The 27,255-nt window shown below is 50.5% G+C and overlaps 1 protein-coding gene across 2 annotated transcripts in view; it reads left to right on the top strand.

Moving 5' to 3' along the window:
• The first annotated feature begins 23,730 nt into the window (after window positions 1-23,730).
• The window catches only part of SCUBE3 (signal peptide, CUB domain and EGF like domain containing 3), a 33,182-nt gene continuing 29,657 nt past the window's right edge, over window positions 23,731-27,255 (top strand). For both annotated transcript variants that reach the window (XM_032409971.1, XM_032409970.1), the window contains exon 1: window positions 23,731-23,815. In XM_032409971.1, the coding sequence (XP_032265862.1) occupies window positions 23,731-23,815 (85 nt within the window). The remainder of the gene's footprint in view (window positions 23,816-27,255) is intronic.

The raw sequence follows: 27,255 nt of genomic DNA, 5'->3' as shown, positions 1-27,255 counted from the left end.
TGGTGGCAAGCCCATCTGAAACCCGTGGCATTCATTTTGATCCAGAAAGAGGGGAAATGATGTTAGGAAAATGAGTTCAACAGGGCTTTGGGGAGATGCTCAACATGGGGAGTGGGGGTGAACACTCGAAGCCATGGTCATTGGGGCACTGGGACACTGGAGGTTAGGACAATAGGTGTTTCCCTCTGGAAAAGAAAAGACTGCAGAGGTAGGAGATTGCCACCTTCAAATATCTGAAGGGTGGTTGTGAGGCAAAAGGGTTGGAATAGATTTATGTGGTCTGGCTGGGAGTCCGGTGGGGAAAGCCAAAGGTGGCATGTATTAGTTCAATATGAGGAAGAACTTCCTTAAGGTCAGAGCTATCAGAAGAGGGAATGGTTTGTCACAACAAGTAGTGAGATCTCCGTCACCAGAGGCATGTAAGCTGAAGCCAAAACACCTTTTGGCAGGAATTCAAGTTCTGAGTGGGTCATTGGATTAGGTCTCTTCTATCACTGAGATTCTCCAAATTGGTCCACGGCCAGCCCTTGAGAAGCCCCAGTCAAACAAATATTAATGGAGCGACTGTGTTGTAGAAGGCATGATGGGGGGGAACAAAGAACAAAAGCTACAGCCTCTGTCCTCCATGTTACTGGGCAGCTGTGACAGAGGCAGGGTGTGCTTGGAATCACCAAAGGGAGAGAAGACACACACTTCTGAAGTTCAGAAGCAGTAGACCCTGACAGGGGTTAGATTGGGGGCGTGGGGGGGGGGCACCGAGGAGGGGGTGAGATGGCGCCAGGCCCTGAGAGAAACTTCAGAATCCAGACAGGCAGAAAGAAACGGGAGGAAAGGTGTGGGCACCGGCCAAGGCGTAGGAACCCGGGAGCCGAGCAGGCTGGAGCACAGGAATGAAGGAATGAGAGACGGGGGAGCCAGAGCAGAGGAGGCTGAGAGAAGACTCGGGAAACAGGCCCAGGAAGGCCCAGGAGCCGTGGGCGGCCCACAGAGGAGAGGCGTGTGGCCTGGGTCCAGGGTGCCTATTTGGGGTGCACATGGTGTTGTGGGGGGCAGATTTCTCCCCCACGTCCAGTCACGCCGCAGACCACCAGGCATCGTGCCCCAGGAATGCCTCTTCCCCCCTTCCCGCAGCCCCACCATGGCCTCCGGCCCCCTCAGGGCAGTAAGCGCTGGAGAAAGACGGGAAAACCCACAAAAATCTTCCAAATAAGACAAATATGTGGTGCAGACAAAAGCCGTGCTGGGTGGGATGAGGTTTCGGTTGCTCCTCAATGGGGCGGGCCCGTCAAAAGTGGCTTTTGGCCGCAGAAAAATGCGTCATCTCTCACTCTCGGCGGGGCGCATTGTCTAGCGACCCCCCAAAAGAGCCCACGCTGGAGGTTCCACAGCGAGGGACTAGGAGGTCAGTCACTGGCCTCAAGGTCACCCACGTGGTCCTGTGCGCTCCCCAGCAGGGGCTCCAGGGGGCTGGGGGGCCGCTTTAAGCTGTCTCGTGATTGCCGTTGCTGGCCTTCCTGTGTGTGGTGAGTGTCCAGAGCACTGCTGGGATGTGTGGGGGGGTGGTCTGTGCAGCCCCCCCTCCCCCCGGAGTCCCATGAGACTTTGAAGGGTGGGGGTCAAGTGGTGCTCCAAATGGAAGAGGCAGCAGCCACCGGAAGTGCCTCAGGGGGACAGGGGGTGCAGAGGGGTGATGGGAGGTGGTGGGGAGAGGCTCTCCCCAGACTTCTGTCCCCCGATTCCCTCCCCACCCCCACACCCCTGCAGGCTCCCAGGCCCCTGGGGTTTGCGTTCCATTTCTGCTCCAGTTCCATGGCAGTTAATGGCCATTGTTCCATGGAGAAAGACAAAAATGTTTTCAGTTTAGAGGCATTGTTTCGGACTTTCTCTCCGTGGGCCAAGGGCCTGGGATGGGAGGCCTCCCCTTGGCAGGGTGGCCCCAGGCAAAAGGAGTTGCACTTGATGTGGGAGGGGCAGCCTGCTGGAGGGGATGAGTGGACTCTTCTGTCTGTCTGTCTGTCAGTGCCGGGTGTCCTGTCTGTCTGTCTGTGCCAGGGGAAGCCCTCAGAGGGGCCAGCACTGGCAAGGGGGCTTCACCCTTAACCCAGCTTTGGTTTCATCCTGACTTCTGGCCCCTGCTAGCCCCCAGACCCATCCTAGTTACTTTAGCTCCTGCCTACTACTTAGGCTCCCCCGCTATGAATGAGTGAGAAACTTTCTCTCTCTGGGCCTCATTTCCTCATCTGTAACATAAGAAGATTCCAAGACTCTTCCTGGTTCTAAGCTTTGGCAAGGACAATTCAATTACCTCAAAGGCCTTGCCTTCACTCCAAGACTCCACTGGTCAGAGCTGGCCTAGAATTTGGCTGAGTTGATAGCTACCTGGGCAGTGGGCTTTGAAAGGGAAGGAACCTGCCCCTGCCACCTTCAATATTTTAAAATTTATCTTGTAGTCTGGAATTCCACCATTAGAGATTCACTCCTTTGGAATCTACTTCTAAAAGCCATTTGTGATAAAATGGAGAGGATGTAACACCTTTTAACACTAAGAATAATCCTTTGTTTATATATTTCTCTTCACAGTGTTGAAGTCATTTTCAGATATACCATCTCATTTGAGACTGCAACAGCTCAGCAATTAGTTGACCATTGGTAGGTTGTGACTCGATAAGAACCTGGACACAGGTGATCGCCTCCTAGGAATTACCTGCATTTTAACAGAGGAAGGTCCTGAGGGTAAGAATAATCACAAAGGAATGCCTGTCTGGTGGCAGAAATTTCAAGCCCAGCAATTTCAGGCAGGAGAGGCTGTCTAGTCTGGCTGGGAATGAGGATGCCACCCCAGAGGGAGTGGTGGGTGTGGGCCCACTCAGCCTGGAGCTGGGCTGGGCCTGCTCGGCAGCACCCCTGTCCGCTGTTGTCAAATCAAGTAACCAGCCCTCAAAGATTCACTGGACCCCGTATGAGGGTGGATCTGCTTGGGCAGGTGTCTGGATTCACAGGAAACACCCAGAGAACAATAATGACTTGAAAAACAGAGTCAGGGAGTGTGTAAGTGCAGAGCGGAGGTACAAGGGAGAGGAAATCAGGGAGGGCTGGGGCAGGGTGAGGGAGAGGCAGAACCTGGAAGGCTAGAGAAGGTAAGTGCAGGAAGAAAGGGGTGGAGGCAGTGGCAGGATTCTCTAGGAAGGGCTCCCTGGGCACAAAAGCTCGTTTGAAACTGGCCAGTCATAATTAGAGACCAACCTTGAAACACATTCGGTGTCCACAAGGAAAAAGAATGATCATTTATCAGGGTCCCTAGATCCCAGATAGTTTCTGCACATTATCTCACTTGAACCTTGAACTAGTCTAGATTTTATCACCCACAGTTTTTGGTTTGTTTTTTTTTTTTGAAGATTTTATTTATTTATTTGACACAGAGAGAGAGAGATCACAAGCAGGCAGACAGGCAGGCAGAGGGAGAGGGAGAAGTAGGCTCCCCGCTGAGCAGGGAGCCTGATGAGGGGCTCGATCCCAGGACCCCAGGATCATGACCTTAGCCGAAGGCAGACACCTAACCAACTGAGCCACCCAGGTGACCCTATCACCCACAGTTTTACAGAGAAACAAGCTGAGGTTCAAAGAGAGCGTGGAGGCTGCCTGAAGTCATACAGCTGGTCAGTGGCAGAACTGGGAGTCAAACCTGAGTCAGTCCGGGCTCGAAAGCCTGCCTTCTAACCACTTCTGCAAGGATGACATCCATCTGTAACGCGGCCTCCTCTTCCCCCTCGAGGGCATTCTTGAGCCACAGAGAGCATCCTTGCTATTTCCTGCACAGGCCGTTCTTTTTTTGATGGGGGGAGGGGAGAGTGCCAGTGAGCGAGTGGGGGAGGGGCAGAGGGAGAGGGAGAGAGAATTTTAAGCAGGCTCCATGCCCAGCACAGAGCCTCACAACCTCACAACCCTGAGATCACGACCCAAGCCGAAATCAAAAGTCAGAGCCACGCAGGCACCCCCTGCCCAGGCCATTCTTGACCTGTGCAACAAGCTGACTTAGTGTTGACAGCAAGAGGAAGAAAGTGTCTCTATACTCCAGGGCTCAGCAAATTTTCTGTAAATATTTTAGGCTTTGTGGGCCATATGGCCTCTGTTGTTAACTACTCAACTCTGGGGAAAGCAGCCATCAACATTATATGAATAAATGGGTGTCGCTAGGTTCCAATAAAACTTTATTTACATACCTATCTAATTCATACATGTATCCATTCATTGATCAATTCATCTGATTGTTTATCTATCCAAAATATTTCTGCTGAGCACCTTCCATGTATCAGACACTGTTCTAGGTGATGGGAATGCCGTCAACAAGATAACCCCTCCCCCCTTGGAGCTCACATTCTTTACTTGTACCTTCCTTGGTGACTGATTCAATGTGTTTAACTGAGTAGAAGCTCTACTGATCACAGGCTGGGGAGATTACGCGTTCTTTGATGTGTTTTTAACCTAGAGGAAAAAGCCAAGTCACATTGGAGGGTGAAAGGTAGCACAGGATAGCGGGTAAGATAGATTCCAGAACCAAATCGCGCCTGCCGCACACTGGGACTGTGTCCTCACACAAGTTCTATCACCCCTCTGTGCCTCAGTTTCCTCACCTCTACAAGGTGGATGACAACAGTAGCGTCTGACTCCAAGGACTGTCTTGAAAGTCAACTGAGTGAAAATTTATAAAACACATACAAGAATGCTGGACTCATGGGAAACACATTATAAGCTTCTGTTAAATAAAGGAGCTGTCCAAGAGAAAGAAAAAAACAATTAGAGGGGCGCCTGGATGGCTCAGTCAGTTGGATGTTCAGCTCTTGGTTTCAGTTTGGGTCATGGTCTCAGGGCCGTGGAGTCGAGCCCCGAGTCAGACTCTGTGCTCAGCGTGGAGTCTGCTCGAGATTCTCTCTCTCCTTCTCCCTCTGCCCCTCCCCCTCTGTAAAAATGAATAAAATCTTTAAAAAAAAAAAAAGAAGAAGAAAAAACAATTAGGAATTAGATCATGAGATGGTGCCTACTAATTCCAACTTCACCAGAGCACTATGTTGGACAAACACTTTCATCTTCCTTTGCTCCTATTTCATCATTTTAAAGACAATATATATAACAACATAAATTCTCACTGCTTCTTTCACTCAGATAGAGTGAGTCCAAATGACTCCCTGATCCCAGATGAAAGGGAAAAAAAACTTTATTTACAAAACAGGGGCCGGGCCAGAGATGGCCCTCGAGCCATAGTTCGCTGGTGTGCATCATCAGGTGGAGAAGGTGAGATTTATACAAATGGACCAGTTAAGTAACTGGACGAGTGTCGTGGACCAAGGAGCACCCATTAGGTGGTGAGCATGCCAAGAGTCTTTGGCGCTTGCACATTGCAGAGGAGTGGGAGGTGAGAGAGGACAGGCAGGCTGGGGTCCAATTCTGGAAGGCTTCGAATACCAGGCTGTTTATTTAGACTTTACTCTCAGGAGCAAAGGTTCACAATAATGTTCTCCCCGCTTTGGGATACCGTGACAGGTGACATCCATGTGTGAGACTTACCTCCATGAGTATACGCCAGAATAGACTATAGCAGAGAGAAACCAGGCTCTGAGTTCCAAGGAACTCCCTGTGAATGAGTTTATATTTCCAAGTACCACAGATACGGAGTCCCACCCCAGCCCACCATATTAATGTTAACTGTTTATTTTCATGTATTGTGGACAGAGTAAATGGCTGGTATAATATGTTGTGTTATGGGGGTTTGGGGAATTTGTTGAGGTTTTTTGTGGGTGAATACTAAAAATGTATTTGGAACAAAGTGTGTTCTCAGTTTTTAGGGTATAACATGCATCAGTTAAAACTTGTTAATCATGTCACTCAAATTCTCCATTATTCTCATGATGGCTTTTGTCTACTTGACCTGGAGATTTCTGAGGCTTTTCCATGGCCAGAGATTTGTTCATTTTTCCTTGGTTTCTGTCAATGTTTGCTTTATATATTTTGAAACGGGATTAAGAATCATAGAAATTATATATTTTTTGTAAGATTATGACTTCTATCTGTATATCTTGTTTCTTCTAGTGCTTTTTGCCTTGGATCCCATATTGTCTGGTGCTAATATACCTGCTTAATCTTTGTTATCATTTTCTTGGTATCTTTCCTCCATCTGTTCATATTCAAAATGTTCTTGTCATTTGGTATCAAATACATCTGTGTGAACAGCATAGAGCAGGCTTTTGCCTTTAATAGAGGAATTTTTCTCTTTTTTCATGTATTATCTCAATGATTTTTTAGACTTAACCTGTCATTTTATTTTATGCTTCCTCTTTAATTTGCTTTCTTCTTTTTTTTTCTTTTCTTCTGGCTTTTTGTTAGATTAATTTTTCTCCCCTCTCCACCCCTGCCTTTTAATTCACTCTAAATATTTGGAAGTTGATTTTCCAATTCTCCATCTTCTGTTGGTTACTCTCAAACTTGAATCCATATATTCTTTAACTTAGGCTTTCCTATCAATGTCTACAGCTAATCAGGAACTCTGTCTCCTTTAGCACACTTAAGTATTCCTTCTCCTCCTCCATTTGTCACCTCCCAAGTTGAGATCATCTGAGTAGATCGTGGTTCCATATTGTTGTTCTTATTTTTACTTATTTATTTTTTAAAGTAAGCTCCACACCCAACATGGGACTTGAACTCATGACCCCAAGATCAAGAGTTGAATGTTCCACCAACTGAGCCAACCAGCCACCCCCATATTGTTATCTTTAAAATGCTTACATTATGCCTCAATAGTTAGTCAGAGTTCACTATAAGTTTTACTAGTTTCTTTGTTCACCATAGTTTCAGCATCCCACGTCTTCCTCTTTCTTGAATTCACTATTTTTTTTTAATTGACGCACCTCCTCTAGGAATTCTTTCAAGTTATCTGAGGGTGGCAAACTTTCTTCTTATAAAACAAAAAATGTGTTAATTATCCCCTTCCTACTTGAATACTTCATTTCCCTTTGGAACTTTGGAGATAGTGTTCCATTGTCTTTTAACAACCAGCCTGATGCCTGATGCCGATTTAATATTATTTTATTGGTGACCAGCTTTTTCTCTCTGGAAGTTTCTAGGCCTTTTTTTCTTTATTGTTGTTGTTCTGAAATTTCACTATAATAATTCTCAGTGTGGATCTTTTTTTCCTGGGAACATTCTGTCTAACGATTAATTTCTTTCTTCAACAACTGGGAAATTTTCTTTTATTAGTTCTTTAATTATTTTCTCTCTGCTATTCTCTGGAGTTCTATCCTTTTGTAATGCTTATTAGACAGATGTCTCTTACCTCTTTCTCTCAGACTTTCCATCTTTTTCTCCTTTTCACTGTGTTTAAGGAGACTTCTTCAGCTCAGGTTCCCCTAATAACTAGACCATTAAATTCAACTCGGACCATCTACTGAGCTTCAAAATCTGATTTTCAATTTTTAAGTTTCTAAGACCACTGGTTGATTTTTTTTTTTTTTAAGATTTTATTTTTAAGTAATCTCTACACCCAACATAGATCTCGAACTCACAACACCAAGATCAAGAGTTACAGGCTCCTCCAACTGAGCTAGCCAGGTGCCCCTACTGGTTGATTCTTATTTTATTATTTTTAAAAAGATTTTATTTATTTATCTGAGAGAGAGCAAAAGCGAGAGAGATCACAGAGGGAGAGGGAGGGAGAGGGAGAAGTAGACTCCCGGCTGAGCAAGGAGCCCGATGCCGGACTCCATCCCAGGACCTTGGGATCACGACCTAAGCCGAAGGCAGACACTTAACCGATGAACCACCCAGGCGCCCCTACTGGTTGATTTTTAAAATAGATTTATTACTACTTGGAATCTCTTTTTTTTTTTTTTTTTTTTTACTACTTGGAATCTCTTGAGGATAATAATTATTCTTCAACTAAACTGGTTTGTGTTGTTATTCGTTCTATTATCTCGATTTCTTTGGATGTTTCCTCTTCTATATGTTTAAGTTTAGAGCTATGCTATCCAATACAGTAGCTGCTTGCTATTCAGATTTAAATTATTAGGGGCACCTGGCTGGCTCAGTCCATGGAGAGTGTGATTCTTGCTATTCAGATTTAAATTATTAGGGGCACCTGGCTGGCTCAGTCCATGGAGAGTGTGATTGAGGGTGGGTGGGAGATGAGCGGCCTCTGACACCTTTCCTCCCAGATGACGGCTCCCTATTTCTCTCTCAGAGTGTCAGAAGCTACATGGAGCATTGCTCTGCCCTCTCTAGCCCCAGCATCTCGGGGCAAATCCACAACTGCCAGCTGGTCATGAGGCAGCAAGGAACATCCCTGGGACCTCTTCTGCTTATTTTAAGTCTGCTGTCTCAGGCTTGGAGCCCTCAAACCATTCTTCCTTCCACAGCAGTCTTCTTCTTCATATGTTTTAGCTGTGGCTCCCTCCAGTTTGATTGCTTTCAAGCTTTGATGCTATTTGCTCTTTCTCTTCCTGGGATCCAACATTTCTTTTTCTTTGCAATTTTTTAGATTTATTTATTTATTTGAAAGAGAGAGAGCACACTCATGAGTGGGAGGGGCAGAGGGAGAGGGAGAGAGAGAATCTGAAGCATGCTCCACTCTGAGCGCAGAGCCTGACGCAGGGCTCGATCCCACGACCCCGAGATCACGACCTGAGCCGAAACCAAGAGTCAGACACCTAACCGACTATGCCACCCAGGCGCCCCTGGGATCCAACATTTCTGATACGCTGATGGTTCCCTCTTGTTTTCTCACACTGTAATGTAGTTATTTTTTTTTTTCTAGAGTTTTTCTGTTATTTAGTGGATTGGGGCAGGAGAGAGGGCCTTCTGCCAGCTTGACCAAACTTCAACAATACGTTTGTGTAAGCATCATTCTGCTCCTTGTAGGTATGTTTCATAACTAACATTTCATTAAACCTGGTGATTCCCAAATTCAAATGGCTGCATTAGAATCCCCGGGGAATCCATGGACTCCACTCCTGGGGGCTTTGAATGCACATCCTGGTTTGGGAATCATCAGCCTCTGTAGTGGGATGGGTCAAAAAGAGACTCAAGTACTCAAGATAGGCCACCTACTTTGCAGGCTAGTTTGTGGCCAAGGCCTAAATGCCAGGATCTCTAACAGCCCAATCACCACTTCCATAAGTGATTGGACACTGGGTGGTGTGGAGATGGAGAGTCTAGGGGACCTCTTTATCCTTGGACTGCGGGAGGGTGAGAAGTTGCAAAACTCACTGGGGATAACTCAAGGACAAGAGAGATACAATGAGTACAATTGAATGGAAGTAAAATGAATGATCGCTGCAGGCCTCTCTCCCTCCCACGGTGATATCAACTCTGCAAACCCCAAAGATCAAAATGGGGCCAGAAAATTCCCCCATCTAGAGGTTTTTTTTTTTTTTTTAACTTTAATTGCTATCCTACTCACGGGCCCAACTCCCGCTTAGAGGAGATATATTTACTGGTTAGATTTGCAGTAATGATTATTATTGTTACTGTTAAGAAGAATACACTCATTGTCTCCAATGAGCTCACAATGCTGCACAAACATGACCTCACTTCTCCTCTGAACGGAGCAGGTATTGTTAACTTTGTTTTCCAAAAGAAGGACACAGAGGTCCATTGCAGTCCAATGCCTTTGAGCAAGGCCACACATCAAGAGAGGGAGGGAAGATGGAACCAGGCCCCAGGCCTCTTCCGTTTGAGTCCCAGGGCTCTCTGCACTGGTCTAGGCCCACTTGTCTGGTCAGTGCTTTGACTTCTCTTCCGGCCACAAAGTCGGTTCCAGGGGTCGGAGGCCATCAGAGCCGTCAGAGTCACCGACATGAGATACCATGAGAGGAATAATCATTACTTTTCAGAGGCTCAGCCAAGTCCGGACTCCAGGCTCCGCCATCAAAACCCTCCCTTGTTTGGCCCCCGTTTCACAAGGCTCCAACCTGGCTGACTTCTCTCCCTACTTACTCATCAAGGGACTCAGGTACTTCACCCCTGAATCCCCTCAGACCAAGAACGAGTCACACAACATTTGTCCTTCTGCCCCATGAGGAGTTTCTGCTGCTGGCATGTCCCTTGGGTCGGTGGCAGTATATTTGGGCCACTGTGCTTTCTCTGGGCCTTTGCTTCTGCCGTCCCCTCAGCCCTGTCCCAGAACACATTTTGCCCTTCCTACTCTTCACCCTTCCTACCCAAGCTTCAAGCCTCAACGTGCCCAAGAAACCTTCCCTTGACCTTCCAGAAGAATCCTTCTCCCTCTCTAAACCCCTGCCACCCTTATTCGTTCATTCCACAGCTAATTATTCAGGACTTACCCCGTGAGGCAGGCACTAGGGAAGATGATGGGAATACAACAATGAACAAGCCAGACAAGGTTCCTGCTCTCAGGGAGTTTACATTCTTATGGGGGGAGACAGGAAAACTAAGCAATTCAGTAAGTCAAATATTTAAGAGTTGTCATAAGTATATATGAACATATCCCAAATCTGTGAGGTCTCCCCATCTTCCACTCTCTCCAAGAAAGAGCTTGGCTTGTCTAGGTGTGTCAAAAAGGTTTATATGGCCAACGGGTGATGGCAGGTGAGAGCCGAGGGGCTTGGATGAGGCTGGAAAGGGAGGCAAGTCTAGCCTGCAGGGGCCCTGAAGGCCACACCAAGCACCTGGATTTCATGTTTAGCTTAATGGGAAGATATTGCAAGATTTTCATCAAGGAGTGACATGATTTGATTTATAATCTTTATGACAGAGATTCTCAATGGGGCTGGGGTGGGGGGAGGAGCAATGTTGCCCCCTGCTCCGAAGGGACATCTGACAATGTCTGGAGACGGTTTTTGGTTGTCACAGCCTGGGAGGGTGTGCTGCTGGCATCTGGTGAGTAATGGCCAGGGACGCCGCTGAGCATCCTGCACTGCGCAGGACATCCCCCCACACGTATCCAGAGTGCTGAGGTTGTGAAACCCTGCATGAAGAGGAGTCGGGCTGCTGGGTGAAGAACAGGCTCTCAGGTACCACTCATCTGCCCAAGCAGCCCCTTTGCATTATAACCCGGGCCTTCCGGTGGCAATGCCGTCCCTAAACCATAAGCGCAGTCGGACTGGCTGAGCGGGGGAGGGGCCCTTCGAGGTATCACTGCGCACGCGCCACCTGCTCCGCGGGGAAAGCCAAGGGATTACAGGGACCAGCTCAAACGGCGCCCTCTTCCTCCGTGGTCACAGCTGAGATCTTCTCAGGACAGTTGCTGCCAGGTCCGTACTCTCCTCCTCTCTGACCCCAATGGCACGCGATGCCCAGCACTTTGCAGAGAGTTTATGGGTATTTACAACAGCACGCAAGCCCATCATCACAGCTCCGCCGTGTGAATCAACATAGCATGAAAGGGCTCTCCTCTTGCCCCAGTCCTCCAAGGTGAGGTTGGTTTTAAGATTTAGAACAGACATGATTGAGCTGTGGTGACAATGGGAGGTCTGGAGGAAATGTCTCCCAAGGAGGAGGGGACCGGTGTCTCCTCAAGAGTGGGGTTAACCAAGCGATGGTAGGAGAGTTTGTCTTCTGTGCCCCAGTTATGGACCATTCTTCTTCCACCTCTATGGGGTGTTTTTTTTTAGGGGGATGTTGTCTGTGTCATGGCAACTTTGAAGAAAGCTGTAGAAAACTTCTCTCTGGGAAAATGAACACTGAAGACAAAAGTTTATTTACAATTTAGGAGATCCTCAGATCCCCTTGAAGCCTATCCATGACCTTACAAAATAATTCACACCGACATGTAAATGACTAACAGGGTTCTGTATTTCCATCTTTTTTTTTTTTTAAGATTTTATTTATTTATCTGACAGAGAGAGACACAGTGAGAGAGGGAACACAAGCAGGGGAGTGGGAGAGGGAGACCAGGCTCTCCACTGAGCAGGGAGCCCGATGCGGGGCTCGATCTCAGGACCCTGGGATCATGACCTGAGCCAAAGGCAGGCGCTTAATGACTGAGCCACCCAGGCTCAGCCATCCCTGTATTTCCATCTTAATGGGGAATAAAACCCTTAAGCTAAAGGAACTGTTCTTACTAGGGGAACTACTCCATCAGTGGGCTGAGACCCTTTCTAAAGGGGATGGGAAAGCATCTCCTAACTTCTGAATCTTCCCATATCCCTGCTGTACCTACATATAAAACTGGGTTTGGAGGTGGGGAAGCAAAAGAGGCAACAGGGGCTGTTTCTAGGCTAATTTGGAATCAAAAGGCCACCTGAGACTTGACCCAGTGGGGCTTGTTGGGACCACAGTACCAGATCCTCCTCGTCAGCCCAGAGCATCTGATCTCGTTAATGGGCCAATAAAAATTAGGGGGACAAAGGCCAAGCCCTGGCAGCTCAAATGAATCTCCTCAGCAAGAGGGAGCAATCTCGTAAAGAGTTGTAACTGAGCAAACGGAGGACTCATTGCGTTTCATTAACTTTAATAGTGCTCGTTATGTTGGCTTCCAAGGGCTGTGGGATAGAGGAGAGAAAGCCAGACTCATCATCAGCGCTTGGGAGTGGGCTGGCTCTCGTGGGCACCCCTGAGGTGAGCTGGAAGTGGCTGGTCTTGCTACCCCCACGGGCTCCCCAGCCCAGCATGACATCCTGGCTACACAGGCAAGAAGCCCAGGCCTCAAGGACTAATTCTTTCCTGCCAGGGTGGAAAAAGACAGGGACAAAGAGCTTGGGGCAAACCATCTCCAAGCTGGGCAGGCCACCTGGCTCTGGGCACCCACATAGAGGCCCTTCCCGGGACATCCAAAGTCTGGCTCCGATGCTCACCAAGCCCCCACAACAGGATCCTGCCAGCCCAGAGCCTGGCCCCGGGGCCATTGTCAATGCCGGTCACGTCCCTGACCTCCTTCTTCTCTATCCCAGACGTGTACACTGCCAGAAAAACGGAAAACAAACAAACAGGGCCAGCAGAAAACACATCACCAAACAAACCCGCCTCACATTGTCCTCTGCGGTCGGCCAGGGCCTGGAGCCCGAGGCCACTGGCCTGGAAAAGCCCAAACAGCTCCCTAAGTGCAGCCCCTGAGCAGAGCCTCCTCCCACGGCAGGGTCTGCGTTGCCTCCTCCCCGGCTGCTTCCTTCTCTTTCTCCTTCTCCATCTTTCTTTTCCTTCTATCCATTCTTTCCCTCCCTCTTGCTTTTTTTGCGTGTCTCCCCACTGCCCCCCCCCCCGCCTTCTCTCTGTTCTCTTTCTGCATCCATGATGAAATAAACTCTCTAAACATTGAAGAAATCCTGCAGAGTACATAAAGCCCAGAGTATATAAAACCAATTCATGACGTGAGCCAGCCACACTGTCGCCTTGCTTTAAAGTCATCTATCAGGGGTTCCAGACCCATGCACAACCCCTTAACATCACGTGGAAACCCGCTCTTCATCGTCTGGCCCACCCTTCAGATCTCAATACTTGTCCCCGTCAGTACTTGTCTCAAGTTGAGCTACATTATTAGTCCCCTGGAGACCTTCCCCCCTCCAAGTCCTTGCTCACCTCATTTCCACCACCGGGAAAGCCCTGGCCCTCTTCATGCAACTCCACATATGGGAATTCGATGTATTCTTTGAGGTCGTCTTTAAACCCTCCCCTCTGGGGCGTCCCCCAGCTTCCAGCTGGAATTAATCTGTTTTCTTTGTGCCCTCATTACAATTTTATGTTGACACCTTTGTGTTTGGGCATTTACCATGTTCTGCCTTGTATTCTAATTATTTAGATGCAAATTTCTCTCTCCTACCTAATTATGAACTTGAAAGCAGAATTTATGTCATCTTTGAGTTCCCATCTCCTTTAAGTTCCTGGCACATAGTAAGTGCACAAAGAATGTCAAACTCATTAAAAATCGAATCCACGGTTATAAGAAGCACACATACAATTAATTCCACATCTTGACTTCACCATTTGCAAATTTGTTTGAGGCGCTGGGTTCCCTGAGTAGGCTCCCCAAGGTCCGATTTCAGGCGTTTGCCAAGGGCTGGAGGATGGTATGTTAGATGGCGGCACCTACTGGCTAAGGGTGGCATTACAGCTTGGGTCCGCCACAGAGGAGCAACCCAATTTCTCAATCAATCGCAACAGGATTGGACCAGGGCGTGGAGGGGAGGGTGAGGCAGAAGAGGACTAGAATGAGTTCCTCTCGCTCCTCAGGAGCTTTAGGCTGATCATGGGGAGGAGCATTCCTGAGTCCGGGCCAAGGCTTGCTCTCCACCAGCGCACTGCAGCCTCCCGCAGACTGATAATTTTGCAGGACCAGAGTGAGCCAGACACAGCCTGGCTGTGATGCCCCCTTAGCTTTGCCAACCCAGCTTGACATGATGCCTGGGACAGCTCTCCACCTAAGACAGAGGAAGAGAGGTGGCATGAAGGGAGAGCCTCTTGCCAAACAAGGGAGGCAAACTTCTGTACGGATATTGACACTCCTCATAAGCACACAGCTGGCAAACATTCTGACCCCTTCCTTGCTGCAAATTTTCAGCTTCTCCTAACAGGATTCTCAGTCCTGTGGGAGCCCTTCTCAGAAAATACAATAGAAGCTATTGGAGAACTGAGTTTTTAAAATAGCCATTCATTTTATGAATTGGTTCATGAATACCTTGAACTTTGCCCCAGTGCCTCCCCCCATCCTTTCTTTGATCCGAGGTACCCAGAGGAATTACGCCCTGTCTCTGTCTCTCCAACTTTTCCTCTGGGGAGGGAACCCAGTGGGGATTTGGGGGAGGAGAGCCACAGGGAAACAGGTCAGGAGGAGCAAAGCTGAGCCTGCTCTCAGCGAAGTTAGGAGGTTCTTCAGGAGCGTCCCTCAGCCCCTCCTCAGCCACACCTTTGTTAAGGTTTCAACTGATAATTAAAGATTTAACCAGCAAAGGCTTAATCTTGCTACCCTGTCTCACAAGGATATTTGTATTTAGGACTCAAGGAACACAAGGTATAGCTCAAAGGAATGATCCTCTTATGATGGGATTTTCAGCATTGGTGGGAAGGATCTTTGATGGAGCAGTTGAAGGAGGATGAGGGACCTGCCTCCTGAGCCTGCTTCCCCCAGATAGAAGCTGCCTGTGGACTTGGCCGCATCCACCTTGGCCCCTGGCCTTTGGGGAGATCCTGAGCTCTGGCTTGCGAGGTTCCAGTTCTGCTTGTCTTCCAGAATCTGAGAGTCTCTAGCCAGAGTCACCTCCTAGGCCCCCTGCATCTCGGTGGTTTTTCTTCAGCTTGGAGCCTCCACACTGCCCCTCCATTTAACCCTCTGCTGCCACCAGTCCTTTCAAGAACCGGAAGCATTCTCAGGCTGGTGGAAGGCAGAGAGACAGGTCAAGAGATGTTCCTTGGGATTCCCTTGAATCTCCTTGCGATTCCCATGAGCTCACTATTCCTTCATTCTTTCATTCATTCAACAAACATTCACTGAGCTCAACTATGTGCTCAGGGCTGGGGATACAGTGGTGACCAATGGGTCTCGAAGGTCTGGAAGACCAGTGAAGGGAAACAGACCATTATGGTACTGCATGGCCAGGGCCATCACAAGGACCACTGAGCTCTGGGCCTGCAACAAGGCACATTTAAGCTGGATCTTGAAGGGTAGCTGTGGTTTTCCAGCTGGCAAGAACATGGCATATGCCAGGCATGGTGTGGTCTGGGTACAGTGATGGCGAGATCAGAAGACAAACATGTCATTGGAGAGAAAGGTCCAAGACGGCACAGAGGGCCACATGTGCCATACTAGGAGTCTGGAACTTACCCCTGTTAGCAACGGTCCACAGGAGACACAGCGAGTGTCGGAATGGAGGCAGTGGCTATGGGGGTTGACAGGAGGGATGGATTTGAGGGAGGTTTCACAGGATCTAGTGGTCTAGAGATGGAAAGAAAAAAAGAGTCCTTCTGGTCCTAGAGAAATCCAGCTGGGGCTGCTGAGTGGGTTATGGGGCCATTAACCCCAAGGTGGAGGTCACAGGAAGAGGACAGGTCAGGGGAGAGTGTTGAGAGGAACTGTGAGTTTGGTTGGGTGTCGATTCAGCTTGAGGTCTTGAAAAATGCCATTGGAAAGAGCTATAAGTAGGCAGAAATATAGAACTAGACAGAAAAGAGAGGAAGAAGCTAGAGAAAGAGATCTGAACATTGGACACATAGCATAAAAGCTAGAAGAAAAACAGGGGTTAGGGATGTAGATCTGGGAGTCTTCAGCACATTGGTGGTAGCTGGAGCCATAGGGCCCCACAGTGTGGAGCAAACTCTCCACCTACTTTGTGCTGGGATTTCCATGAGACTTATCAGCAGTAACCCTCCAACAACCTGCAAGGTCAGAATTTCATCCTTCTCATTTGCTGGATGAGGAAGTTGAAGCTCAGAGATGTGAAGAAACTTGGTCAAACTCACCCACTGATGGGCTGGGCTTTGAACTTAGAACTGTCTGACCACAAAGCCAATATTCTTTTTACCACCCTTGCTGTCCCGGGTGAGAGTCCCTAGGGAGGTCACATAATGTGAGAGCTGAGAAAATCCAAGCTAGAAACACTTAAGAGGCCAGTGGAAGGAGAGCAGTTAGCAGGGGATCTGGGAAAAGAAAGGGCTCCAAGAAGGGGGAGAAAAATGTTCAGAGGCTTCTGATGACGCAGAGAGGTCAGGCTAGATAAGGACTGGCAGGCAGCCCGATAGGGAGACAGGGAAGTCACTGGAGCCCCAGCAGATGTGTGTCAGAGGGGCCCCAGGCCAGACTGCACTAGGGTGAGGGGTTAAGGGAAGCAGCAAAGTGGAGATGGAGAGCAGGCATGCTCCTCCTAGAAGTTCAGGAGCCTGAAAAGACAGAGGCAGCGGGGTCTGGGGAAGTTTGTAGGATGCTGCAGGTTATCCTGCATTTGTAGGAGAAGGAGCTGAGGTGAGGGATTCAGGAGAGGGAGGGGATAACTGACAGCCCCAGCTCCCTATAGGGCCAAGACAAGATGGGATCCTTGCCCATGTATGCAGGATTGGCCTTGGCCAAAAGGAGGGACCCCTCTCTCAGCAGTAGAGGGAGAGGCAGTTGGGGGATAGGAGGTTCTTGCCAGATGGCTTCTGGCTTCTCCATGATATAGGAGTTGAGGGTACTGCTGGGAGAAGTCAGGGGGCTGAGGCTGGCAGAGGGGAAACCAAAGTTTGGAAGAGCAGCTGTGTAGAAAGGGACAGGGCACAAACTCCGGGCTGTTTGGAGACTCGCCTTGTGATGTGGAGGGGTCTGGAACCACGCATTGGTGTCGATGCCAATTGGCAGGCTGGGTATTTTCGTTTCCTCCATGGAAGCAGCCAGCGAGCAGGTGGGAAGGAAGCAGGTGGCAAAGTGACTCAGGTGTGGGGGTGGGCAGGGAGGAAGGGCTGGGAGGACCCTGGGACGAGGGGCCAAGGAGGCCACCCAAGTGGCCAGAGGAGAGACTGGAACAGGTATGGGCAGCTTGGACTGGGCTATCCCCCCTCCCCACCCAGGTCTTGGCAGGGCTGCCAGTAGACCTCTCTTGTAAAGGCAAGACTAAGGGCCTTGGAGCAAGTTAGTCCTAGAATCCCAGGGCCAGAACAGACTTCTGCGGAGAGCATTACTTCCAATCCTCTGCCTATATGGCCAAATGGCTCCGGAGCCATCCCAGACAGGTGGGACACAAGGACTGAATAGGATCAACGTGTCCGCTGACCTGGTATGATTCCCCCCTCCCACCTTTCTTCCATTTCTTTGGTGGTGGTTGTTCTGAGCATTCTCTTTTTTCTCCGTCAGTCACTGATTAGTGTTTCTATTTCTATCTTGTCCATCGATTTCTTTCTAAGTGTCATCAAGATTCACCTAAAATCCCTCCTCATCCATGAAGTTTTCTTGGATGATCAACTTCTGTTTGCTGACTTTCCGGGGCACTTTCACCCAGATTGCTTGATGTTGCATTTGCATATGCATAGTCTGTTTTGCATATACAGGTCTTGTCTTCCTGGTGAGATTCCAGCCCTCGGGGGGGATTTGCCTTCTGATGTGGAGGGGTCTGTAACCATACGCACTAATGTTGATATATCTCTTGGAGTAGGGAATCACATTTTCTATTTCTTTTGCAGGCCCTAGAGGGCCTAGGATGGCGTGTATTGCAGAGAAGTTATGTGATAAGTACCATATTCCACCTGATGGAAGGATTCATGACTGATCAAATCATCAGGAAGAGGAAGAGCGAAAACCGGAAGAGGTAGGACTGGCAGCTCTGAGGGTACAGGCTTAGGAGCACTGATCCAAAAGTCAGAAGTCAGGGGAGACATGGATTCTGCTTCTAGCTTTGCCTCTTAAATTTGTGTGACCTTGAGCAAGTCATGTGACCTCTCATTAGACAAATGTGATGCCTAAAGACCCCCTTTTTATTTTTTTTTAAGATTTTATTTATTTATTTGACAGAGAGAGACACGGCGAGAGAGGGAACACAAGCAGGGGCAGTGAGAGAGGGAGAAACAGGCTTCCTGCCGAGCAGGGAGCCCAATGCAGGGCTCGATCCCAGGACTCTGGGACCATGACCTGAGCCGAAGGCAGACACTTAACGACTGAGCCACCCAGGCGCCCCTAAAGACCCCTTTTTAAAAAGATTTCTTTATTTACTTGAGAGAGAGAGAGTCTTAAGCAGACTGCACTGAATGCAGAGCGGGACACAGGGCTTGATCTCACAACCCTGAGGTCACCACCCTGAGATCAAACCAAGAGTTGGATGCTTAACCGAATGCATCACCAGGAGACCCGATGGCTAAAGCCTTTTGAAGTTGTACTCCTACATGATCCTCCAGAGCAAGATGACTGCCCTATTCCCTCTTATATGTGAAGGGGCTGGTCTGTGACCCTCAGCCTGCCCCAGATGATTAAACTCTAACAGTGGCCAGAATGTTAGGTCTCTGTGGATTCAGAGGAGGCAGCATAGAGAATGGAGGAGGCACCCAAGCTTCAGAGTCAAGTCTGGGCCCAAGTCCTGGCTTTGTCCTTTCTTAGTCGGTCATCTGGGCAGTTTGACCTACTTGAGCCTTAGTTTTCTCATCAACAAAATGGGTATAACAGTTCTTGCCTGATAGGCTTGCAGTGGAATGCCTGTTACAGTGCCTGGCACATATAGAAAGTACTCAGTAAATGGTAGCTATGAGCTCTAATTTGTCTTAGTGTCTGGGTCTTCTTCATGCAGGGTAGGAGGTACAAGATGGTAGAGAAAGAGGGATTCTGGAGCTACCCCACCTGGCAGGTGAGTGTCCTTCTACTCTCCAACTTGAAAGTGCTGTGGATGAGTGCAATGTGTTGGGATGCATGGCATTTCTGGAAACTTCTCAGTAAGAACGTGTGACGGGGGTGCCTGGGTGGCTCAGTCAGTTAAGCGTCTGCCTTGGGTTCAGGTCATGATTCTGGGGACCTGGGATCGAGCTCCACGTGGGGCTCCCTGCTCAGCAAGGAGTCTGCTTCTCCCTCTCCCTCTACCCTTTCCCCCGCTCTTATTCTCTCTCTCTCTCACATAAATAAATAAAATATTTAAAAAAAAAAAAAAAGAACATGTGACAGATGGAACCTATTGGGGGTGGTGAGAATTGAACCAAGCTGGTTGTACTCACACCCAGTAGCATCAAAGTCTGGCCCAGGACAAGACCGCTTCTTCCCAGGTACTACTATATGTTTACTATTAAAAACAATGGTAAAAACCATTGTTCCTTCTGAGTAGTCAGAAGAACAGCAGTAGTAGCCGCTGCCTACCGAATGCCTACTATGTGCCAAGGGGGTTTCCATTCATCATTTCATTTAATTAACGCCATAACATTTGGAGGTAGGTGTTTTTATTCCCTTTGTGGGAAGAGAAAACTGAAGCTCACTGAGATTGAATAAGTTACCTGAAGTCACATAGCTAGAAAGTTAACAGAGCTGAGATTTGCCCTTTTTTTTGAGAGAGAGAGAGAGAACGAGAGCAGGGTGGGGGGCAGAGGAAGAGGGAGAGGGAGAATCTTAAGCAGCCTCCACGACCAGCACAGAGCCCAACACGGGGCTTGAGCTCACAACCCTGAGATGGTGACCTGAGCCAAAATCAGAGTCAGATGCTTAACTGACTAAGGACCCAGGCGCCCCAACAGAGCTGAGATTTGAATCACAGGGTTTCTTTTACTCTTGAGCCCATGTAGTTAAGCAGTGATGCATGCCCACCTTTGAGGTAGTGTGACCGTGATGTAGATAAGGAAGCTGAGGCTTAGAGAAGTGAAATAACTCAGCAGAAACAGATAGATGGCTGGAAAATGGGAGAGCCTGACATTGTCCTTGGGATGGTCTAATTCTGACGTGTACATGTTCTCCATTAGACTAGACTCCCTGTCAAGGAAGGTCACTGGACCCATTTTACAGATGGGGGAGCTGAGGAGCCCAGAGAAAAAGCAAAGGCTCATGGAAGGAGACTTGGCAGGGGAGGGGAAGTCTCTGAGTGTGATGGGGCCCTGGCAGAGGTATTCCTAAGCAGGATCAGGCTAGGTCCCCAGCGCAGTTCTCTCCCTAGACATTTGCAGGGCAGATTAGAAGGAAATGACTGTCAGAAGCAGAAGTGAAGGCAGAAAGCCCGAGAGAGTGTGGGAGGCCCAGAGAACCCTGTGACACTTTGCTCCTGCCGGTGAGGGTATGGCATATGCTGCTGCTTTTGTAATACCACTTGCAAGTGCCATCTCATGATTTCTTCCTTGTCACCTTCCTGTGTCACTACCCAGCTGTGAGTCCCTGCGGAAGTGGACAGGGCCAAGGGCCGTGGGACCAGCCTCCCCAGTTCACAGTGCCCAGTGATAGAAGCCTTGCTTCTGCTCCTGCAGAATCGTCTGCAGGGCCAGGGGTGGGCTGGGACCAGACTGGATGGTGGGGAGCAGAGCAGGGACCTGCCTCTTCTGCCCAGATGTGGAGGAAGCTCACCCAATCCTGGAGGAGAGGAGAAAAAGCTGGCAAAATGAGGGGAAAAAGGAAACTAGAGTAAAAGACACCGAGCCTCCCAGAGACTTAGCAGCTAAGGTGGGGCAATGGCCACGCTCAGGGGACCAGGAAATCACACTGAACTAGAGACAAGGTTTGAGGTGACCTCTTAATCTGCCCCTACAGAATCCTTCATGCCCACCTCCCCTGTGGTTTAGAGGGTGAGCCAGAGCCCTCCTCCCTAGGGACCCAGAGAAGCTCACACGAGCGTCCAAAGCAAGGCACAATGCAATCTCCCTTCCCTGCCCTGGGGAGGAGGGCTTCTCAGCTCTCTCCCTGTGTCCCCATGTAGATCAGGCACCATCTGGCAACCTCCAATTCTTCTTCTTCTTCTTCTTTTTTTAACTACTCTCTTGTTTGGGGCAGAAAGGATGGCAAGTTTGCACTTGTCCCCCAGCCCTATACATAATTGGTGGCAGCAGGCAAAGCAGCTTCAAGGGGAGGGGTTTGCCAATGGAATGAAGGAGGGAGGGAGTCCTAGAGTGACAGAGCTGGAAAGGACCTGGGAGATCACTTGACCCAAACTTTTGTGGCCTCCACACCATCCCTGTGATCTGTGTGCTTCCATCCCTACCATCATCTCTCATGCCAAGCAGGAGTTCTCAAGACCTCCTCCCCTAGGCTTCCTAAGGGCACTGTCTCCTGCCTCCTTTCCACCAAGGAGCTAATCCACCCTCTTGTTTTCTAGATAACACTGAGGCTCATTGAGATGTGATTTGCCCAAAGGCAATCTTCATCCCAGGATAGAGCCAGGACAAAACCCCAAATGCTTGAGACTCTTTCTGTCCTCCTACTCTTCTATTCAATCCCTAGGGAAGGAAGGGCTCAATTCTTCTCCCTGGGGGCTCAGGAGACCTCTGACATATCACACCTGTCACCTAGCTGATGTAGGCTGCCAGTGTCAAGGTTGTCTAAGAACGGAGTTATTTTCAGGATGATTCTGGTCATTTCCCTTCCTCCCGGGTATCCTGAGGGCTTTGTGAGGTTAGCCTGGGTTCCACTTGTCTCTTACCTGAAAAAAATTGGTTCTGAACCGTAAGTGACTGCCTGGAACCTGGCATGGTCTCAGGCTGACTGAGCTCCACACTCCAAGAAAGCCCTCACCACCTTTTCAAGGGGTCTTTCCCTAGGATGAAAGGAGAGAAGACGCTGAACTCTAAATCCACCCAGGAGGCAGTGTCCATGGTTCAGAGACACTGCTCTTTGTATACTCTTTGCCCTTATTTTTTGCAAATATCGTTTATCTTTCCTCCGCTGCCAGCAGTTGGAGATAAGAAGAGCTCAGAATGGACTGGTTGGGACCACATCTTGAAGCTGTGAGGGCAGGTTTAGAGAAGCGTGCTGTGCAGATCTTTGTGTCTGTATTTACACGCATAGGCATATTCCTATGGGTTAGCTTTTGCCCCTGTGCTGAGTGCTTGAGAGTGTTTTATATGTGAGCCCACCTCTATATGGGTAGGGTGACTCAGTGGGCTACCTCCAAGGCCTTAACTGCAAGGGAGTCTACCCTGGAGCTGGCAGTTTGAGCTGGGGGGAGGCTACCTTCTTCTTGGTCCTCAAATAAAGTGGACTCAGCACTAAGAAGGAGCACTGAGACCAGGGGGGGGGGGGGGGGGGGGGCGGGGGGTGGTGGAGGTAAGAGTTGGCAGGGCGCCCTTCGGCCCGAAGTCGGAGCCCCTCTCGGTTTTTCGAGGTCCTATGTGGCCGTGTCTCGCGTGTCGGGCTGTGTCGGGCGGGCGTGCCGGAGTGCCCGTGCGATCCCGTCCGCCCCAGCCTCCCCGACACCCCGAGCTCTCTTTGTCTCCTCGTGGAGGTGTGCGTGCAAACCTGCGTTGCACGGCCCTCATCTCGTGCGAGCGCCGGGGCGCACCCTAGCTCCCCCACTCTTCCCGCGGGGAGAGAGAAGGAGCCGGAGCCCGGTGCTGTTTGGTCTGGAGCCGAGCGGGGCATGCATTGATCCATTGATTGTGCGCGGTCTGCGCCTGACCTCCCTGCTCCCGGGGAAGCCGTCTCCATGGAGACCGGGCCCGCTCCCCCAGCGCCGGATTGTAAATTCCTGCAGGCAGCGGCCCGGCAGCCTGGGGAGGGGGCCGCCGCGCCCGGGCGCGCAGGGGGAGCGGCCGCCGCGCCGAGGCCCCATTTGAAAGAAAAAAGGGCACGAAAAAGGAGGTGGTGGAGGAGGAGGGGGAGGAGAAGAAAACGAAAAGGAGCGAGGAGAGGAGGAGAAAGAGGAGGAGGAGGAGAAAGGCGAAGAAAAAGAGACGGAGCCTGAGAGACGGAGAAGGAGCAAGAGAGGAAGAAAGAGAGGCAGAAAGGGCGTGTTTCTGGCGCTGCGTTTCCCCTCCCCTTTCTCAGGTCCCTCGCTCGGGCTCTGCGCGCTCTCCCGCGGCAGCTCTCTCCCGGCGAAGCTGGGAATTGGGTGGGATTATACCGAGCGGCCCCGCCGCCGCCGCCGCTAGCAGAGCCGGGCTCCGAGAGGGCGGGGGTTCCCCTCCGTCATTGGCGCCGGGCGCCCCCAGCCTCGTCGCGCTCTCCGCCTCGCTCTCCCCGGCGTCGGGCCGGGAGAAGCCGGCAGCATCGCGAGCCTCCCGCCGAGGGCGCCGCGGTCCGCGCCCCGCGCCCGCAGCCCCCGGCCCGGCCCGGGCGGGGCGCCCCCTCCCCTCCCCCCTCCGGCGCGCGGGGCCCCGGCCGGCTTCCGCCGTCCCGGGGCTGCGAGACCGGCCCCGGCCGCCCGGCCGCCGGTGGCTCCAGCCATGGGCTCGGGGTGCGTGCCCGGGCTCTGCCTGCTCGTCCTGCTGGTCCACGCCCGCGCCGCCCAGCACAGCAAAGCCGCGCAAGGTAAGGAAGGAGGGGCGCACGGCGGCGGGGGCTGCGGGGGCCCGAGGGCGGGGGGGGCGCGATTTCCGAGGGGCAGGGCAGGTGCTGGGAAGCGTGCCGCTGTCAGAACCCAGCACCGTGCACCCGCACTTCGGCCGGGGGACCTGACCTCACTCTGGGCGCTGCGTCCCGGGCAAAAGGCTGGAGGAGCCAGGAGGGACACGGAGGAGTGAGAAGTTTGGGGGGCCCTAGGCAGAAGTCGCCACGCACCTCAGAATTCTGCCCGACTTCGTTGCCACCCCAGCATCTTCGAAAGACTTCTTGTCCTCCAAAAGTACGAGAGAGGATCTTCTCTTCTCTCAGACATTGCCAGAAACTTAAGCTGTGGCCTGGAGAGACGGAGAGAATGAAACTTTTCAGCCACGCCATGTATTTCTTCCCCTCACCCCCAACCCTCATGCAAAGTCAGACAAAATTTCCAAGTTGTTGTCTTATCAGTAGAAAAATGTTAAAGAAAAATAGGATCTTTTCTGGAAAGACCAGCTCGTCTCTCACTGGATGGTAGGGGGCTGAAGAAGAGAAGAAAATTTCTGACTGGCTCCCAGCAAGAATGTCGCTTTCTGCCTCTTTGGGGGGAAATCTCTTTCGTCTTGCATGGCTTTCATTTCTTATCATAATATTTATTTATTAAGGCCTCGGGTTTCCAATTCCATTTAAATCCAGGTCAGAATTGCATTAAAATAACAAAGTAAAATTCCAGGCTGGGGAGCTCTGACAGATCCCTCTAGGAATTAAAGGGAGAGAGACAGGGAGGCCCTCCGGCCCCCATCCCTGACCCCAGGCTCATTGCTTGGCCAGTCCCAAGGCTTTGCTGGCAGAAACCAGGCTGGTGGGCTACAGTTCTCTTGGGGACAGCCTCCCCTCCCCCTTGACCTCTTGCTGCACCCTCCCCCCCATCATGTCCTCACCCAGGAAGAGATTTATATGGACAAAAAGAAAATTCCTCCTGGCAAGGCTTTGCCGAGGAGGATATGATTCTGCCTGTTGTCCCAGGGGCTCCTGAAGCCAAGCTGGGGTGTGGAAGTGGCTGAGCCAGAAGGGAAAGTTGAACTTGGGAGTTGGGGAAGCCTGAGTCTCTGGCAGTCAGGTCGCCGTGTCCTGGAGCCTGAGCGCCTGGCTCTTAAGCTGCTTTTGTGTGCTGGATGGGCTCCCACTCTGGTAAAAGGGAGGTGCTATATCAACGCCAGTCTCTTCTCCCAAACGCTGCCTCTTCAACTACCTCCTTCTTCCTCCAACCTGTCCTTTAGCAGAGCCCAAGTACTGGAGATCCGTAGCTGTCACATACCAGACCCCACCCCCACCCCCTTCCAACCCCAAACTGCCTCTTCTCCAGTCCTGGTTCCAGACAGCCCACTACCACTGCCACCCCCAGCCTGGGAGCAGCCCCTCTCCCACTGTGGATTTGCTTGTGTTTTCATAAACAAAGCTGGCTTTTGTAGTGTGTGCTGACTTACTCATAACATGGAATTAGCTAGGGAGTTTAGTCTGAAGGAAGGAACAGATTTCATTCAGTAATCTAGAGACAAGATAAGGGCCTCTTTCAAGTTGGAGCCAGTGTCTGTAGTGGCCTAGTGAGACTGGGGGGCTGGGGGCAAAAGGGGGAGCAAACAGTATATTCAGGGGATTCCCAGGGCTGATGGAGACTCCTAGAAGGGACAGGTGCCGGGGGGGAACAGCTCATCCTTCAGGGATGGAAGGATTCAAAATCCCTCCAAGGTGTTCTGGGGATCCCTCTTTCATCAGACACCCTGCTGGGTGCTGTTGGGGGGGTGCAGCTAGATTGGAGGCCCCCTGCCCTCAAGGAACTTACATCCTCATAGTTTTGTTCACTACTTATATTCAGGCCACTGTCACTCGCTCTGACTGGGCCGCAGTTAGCTGTGCTTCTTCCTTCCTTCTGATCCCTGAGTCTAGCCTGGCATGGACTCGAAGCCTGTCATTTCAGCTACCTTTGACGCTGCTGTTCAGGAACTGTATCAACCTGGTCTGCCAGAGATTGCCTAACGACAGGTCTGTTGGGCTAGAGGGATGTCTCTGGACCCAAATCTGCAGGCCAATGCCCTGGGAAGGACAAGCACTGAACCGGGCAGGGCAGCCTTACCCCTAGATGGAGTGCTGTGGCCATCCCTCGCTCCCAGACATATCTCCTGGGTATCACCAGGGCCAGCAGGTGTGTCTTCAATGCCACGTGCTTATAATTGAAGCTCTAGTGGGTCTCTTTAAACTGCAAAGACTCTTGGCAAATATCTTGCGCAGTTACTATACCTCTGGGTATAGCGGGGGTGTGTGTGTGTGTGTGTGTGTGTGAGTGTGTGAGTGTGTGTGTGTGTGTGTGTGTGTAGTACAGTTACCATACTTCAGTGCCTTTTCTCCAGAAATTCCATCCCTCCCCCCCCCAAGAACCAAAGTGGAAAGGGATAGGGAGGCGGGGAAGGACAAGGAAGGGAGCCCTGAGTGTGCAGGTGAGTGTGTGTGTGTGTGAGAGAGAGAGAAAGAAAAAGAGGTTCCCCGCCATCACCCACAGGTGCTATAGCTGGGTGTCTGTGTCTCTTGTGACTCGGTTATTAAGCCTGGATACGAACATTTTCGTGTCTTTGAGAACTGTGTGTGGATGAGTGCGTGGGTAAGCTCGTGTGACTGGGAGTGAGTGAGCATGAGGGTACATGGTTTTGAGTGTTTTTCAAGTGCCTGTCTGTATTCTAAAGTAGACAGACTGGATAACCAAGATAATTGTTAACTTAAAAGCATTAATTTGCTTTGCTTTTTTGGGGGGGTGTGCAGCAGTGGTTAAAAAGACCTAATCCTTGCTTAGGGCTCAGGTTACAGCTGAATTGGTCTCCTGGCCTCCCAGGGAAAACTTGTCCCCAGGGCGGGCTCAGGGAGAGTCAGCCTGGCCGTTTAGTTTACCTGGTTGTTTTCTCTTCTCATTAGGGATAAAATGTTGATAAAGTCGTGTATTTAGAGTTTCCAAGTAACACCATCCCTGGGACTGAGAGCGTTCATCTGGTGGCAAACAGTGTCTCTCTGTCTCCGCGTGTCTCTCCGGGTCTCTGTCTGGGTGTATGTGTGTCTCTCTCTTTCTTTCCCCCACCCCTCTTCCTCTTTAATGTGGCTATTTCCTCTCCTCCCCGCTTCCCTGGGCTCCTGTGGCCAGCTCTTACAGTGAGGGGACTGTTCCTCCTAGCCCCTCCCTCCAAAATATGAAATGAAAACCATAACCATGTCAGCGGGTGAGGGTGGCCCCGTGGGCAGCCGGCTATTGCCCGTGCCCCATCCAGGCCACACTGGAGAGAGAGAGAGAGTCAGTCCCCACTCTTGGAGCCTGATCTTCAATCAGTTGCTTCTAAGCCTGTCTCCCCCCACCCCCCCCACCCCCGCTCCATTTTTCCAGAAGGGTGGAG

The sequence above is a fragment of the Phoca vitulina genome, unplaced genomic scaffold, assembly GCF_004348235.1.
Source record: "Phoca vitulina isolate PV1807 unplaced genomic scaffold, GSC_HSeal_1.0 scaffold11, whole genome shotgun sequence".
Taxonomy (NCBI): Eukaryota; Metazoa; Chordata; class Mammalia; order Carnivora; family Phocidae; genus Phoca; species Phoca vitulina.
This window is presented reverse-complemented; position numbering and strand designations above follow the sequence as displayed.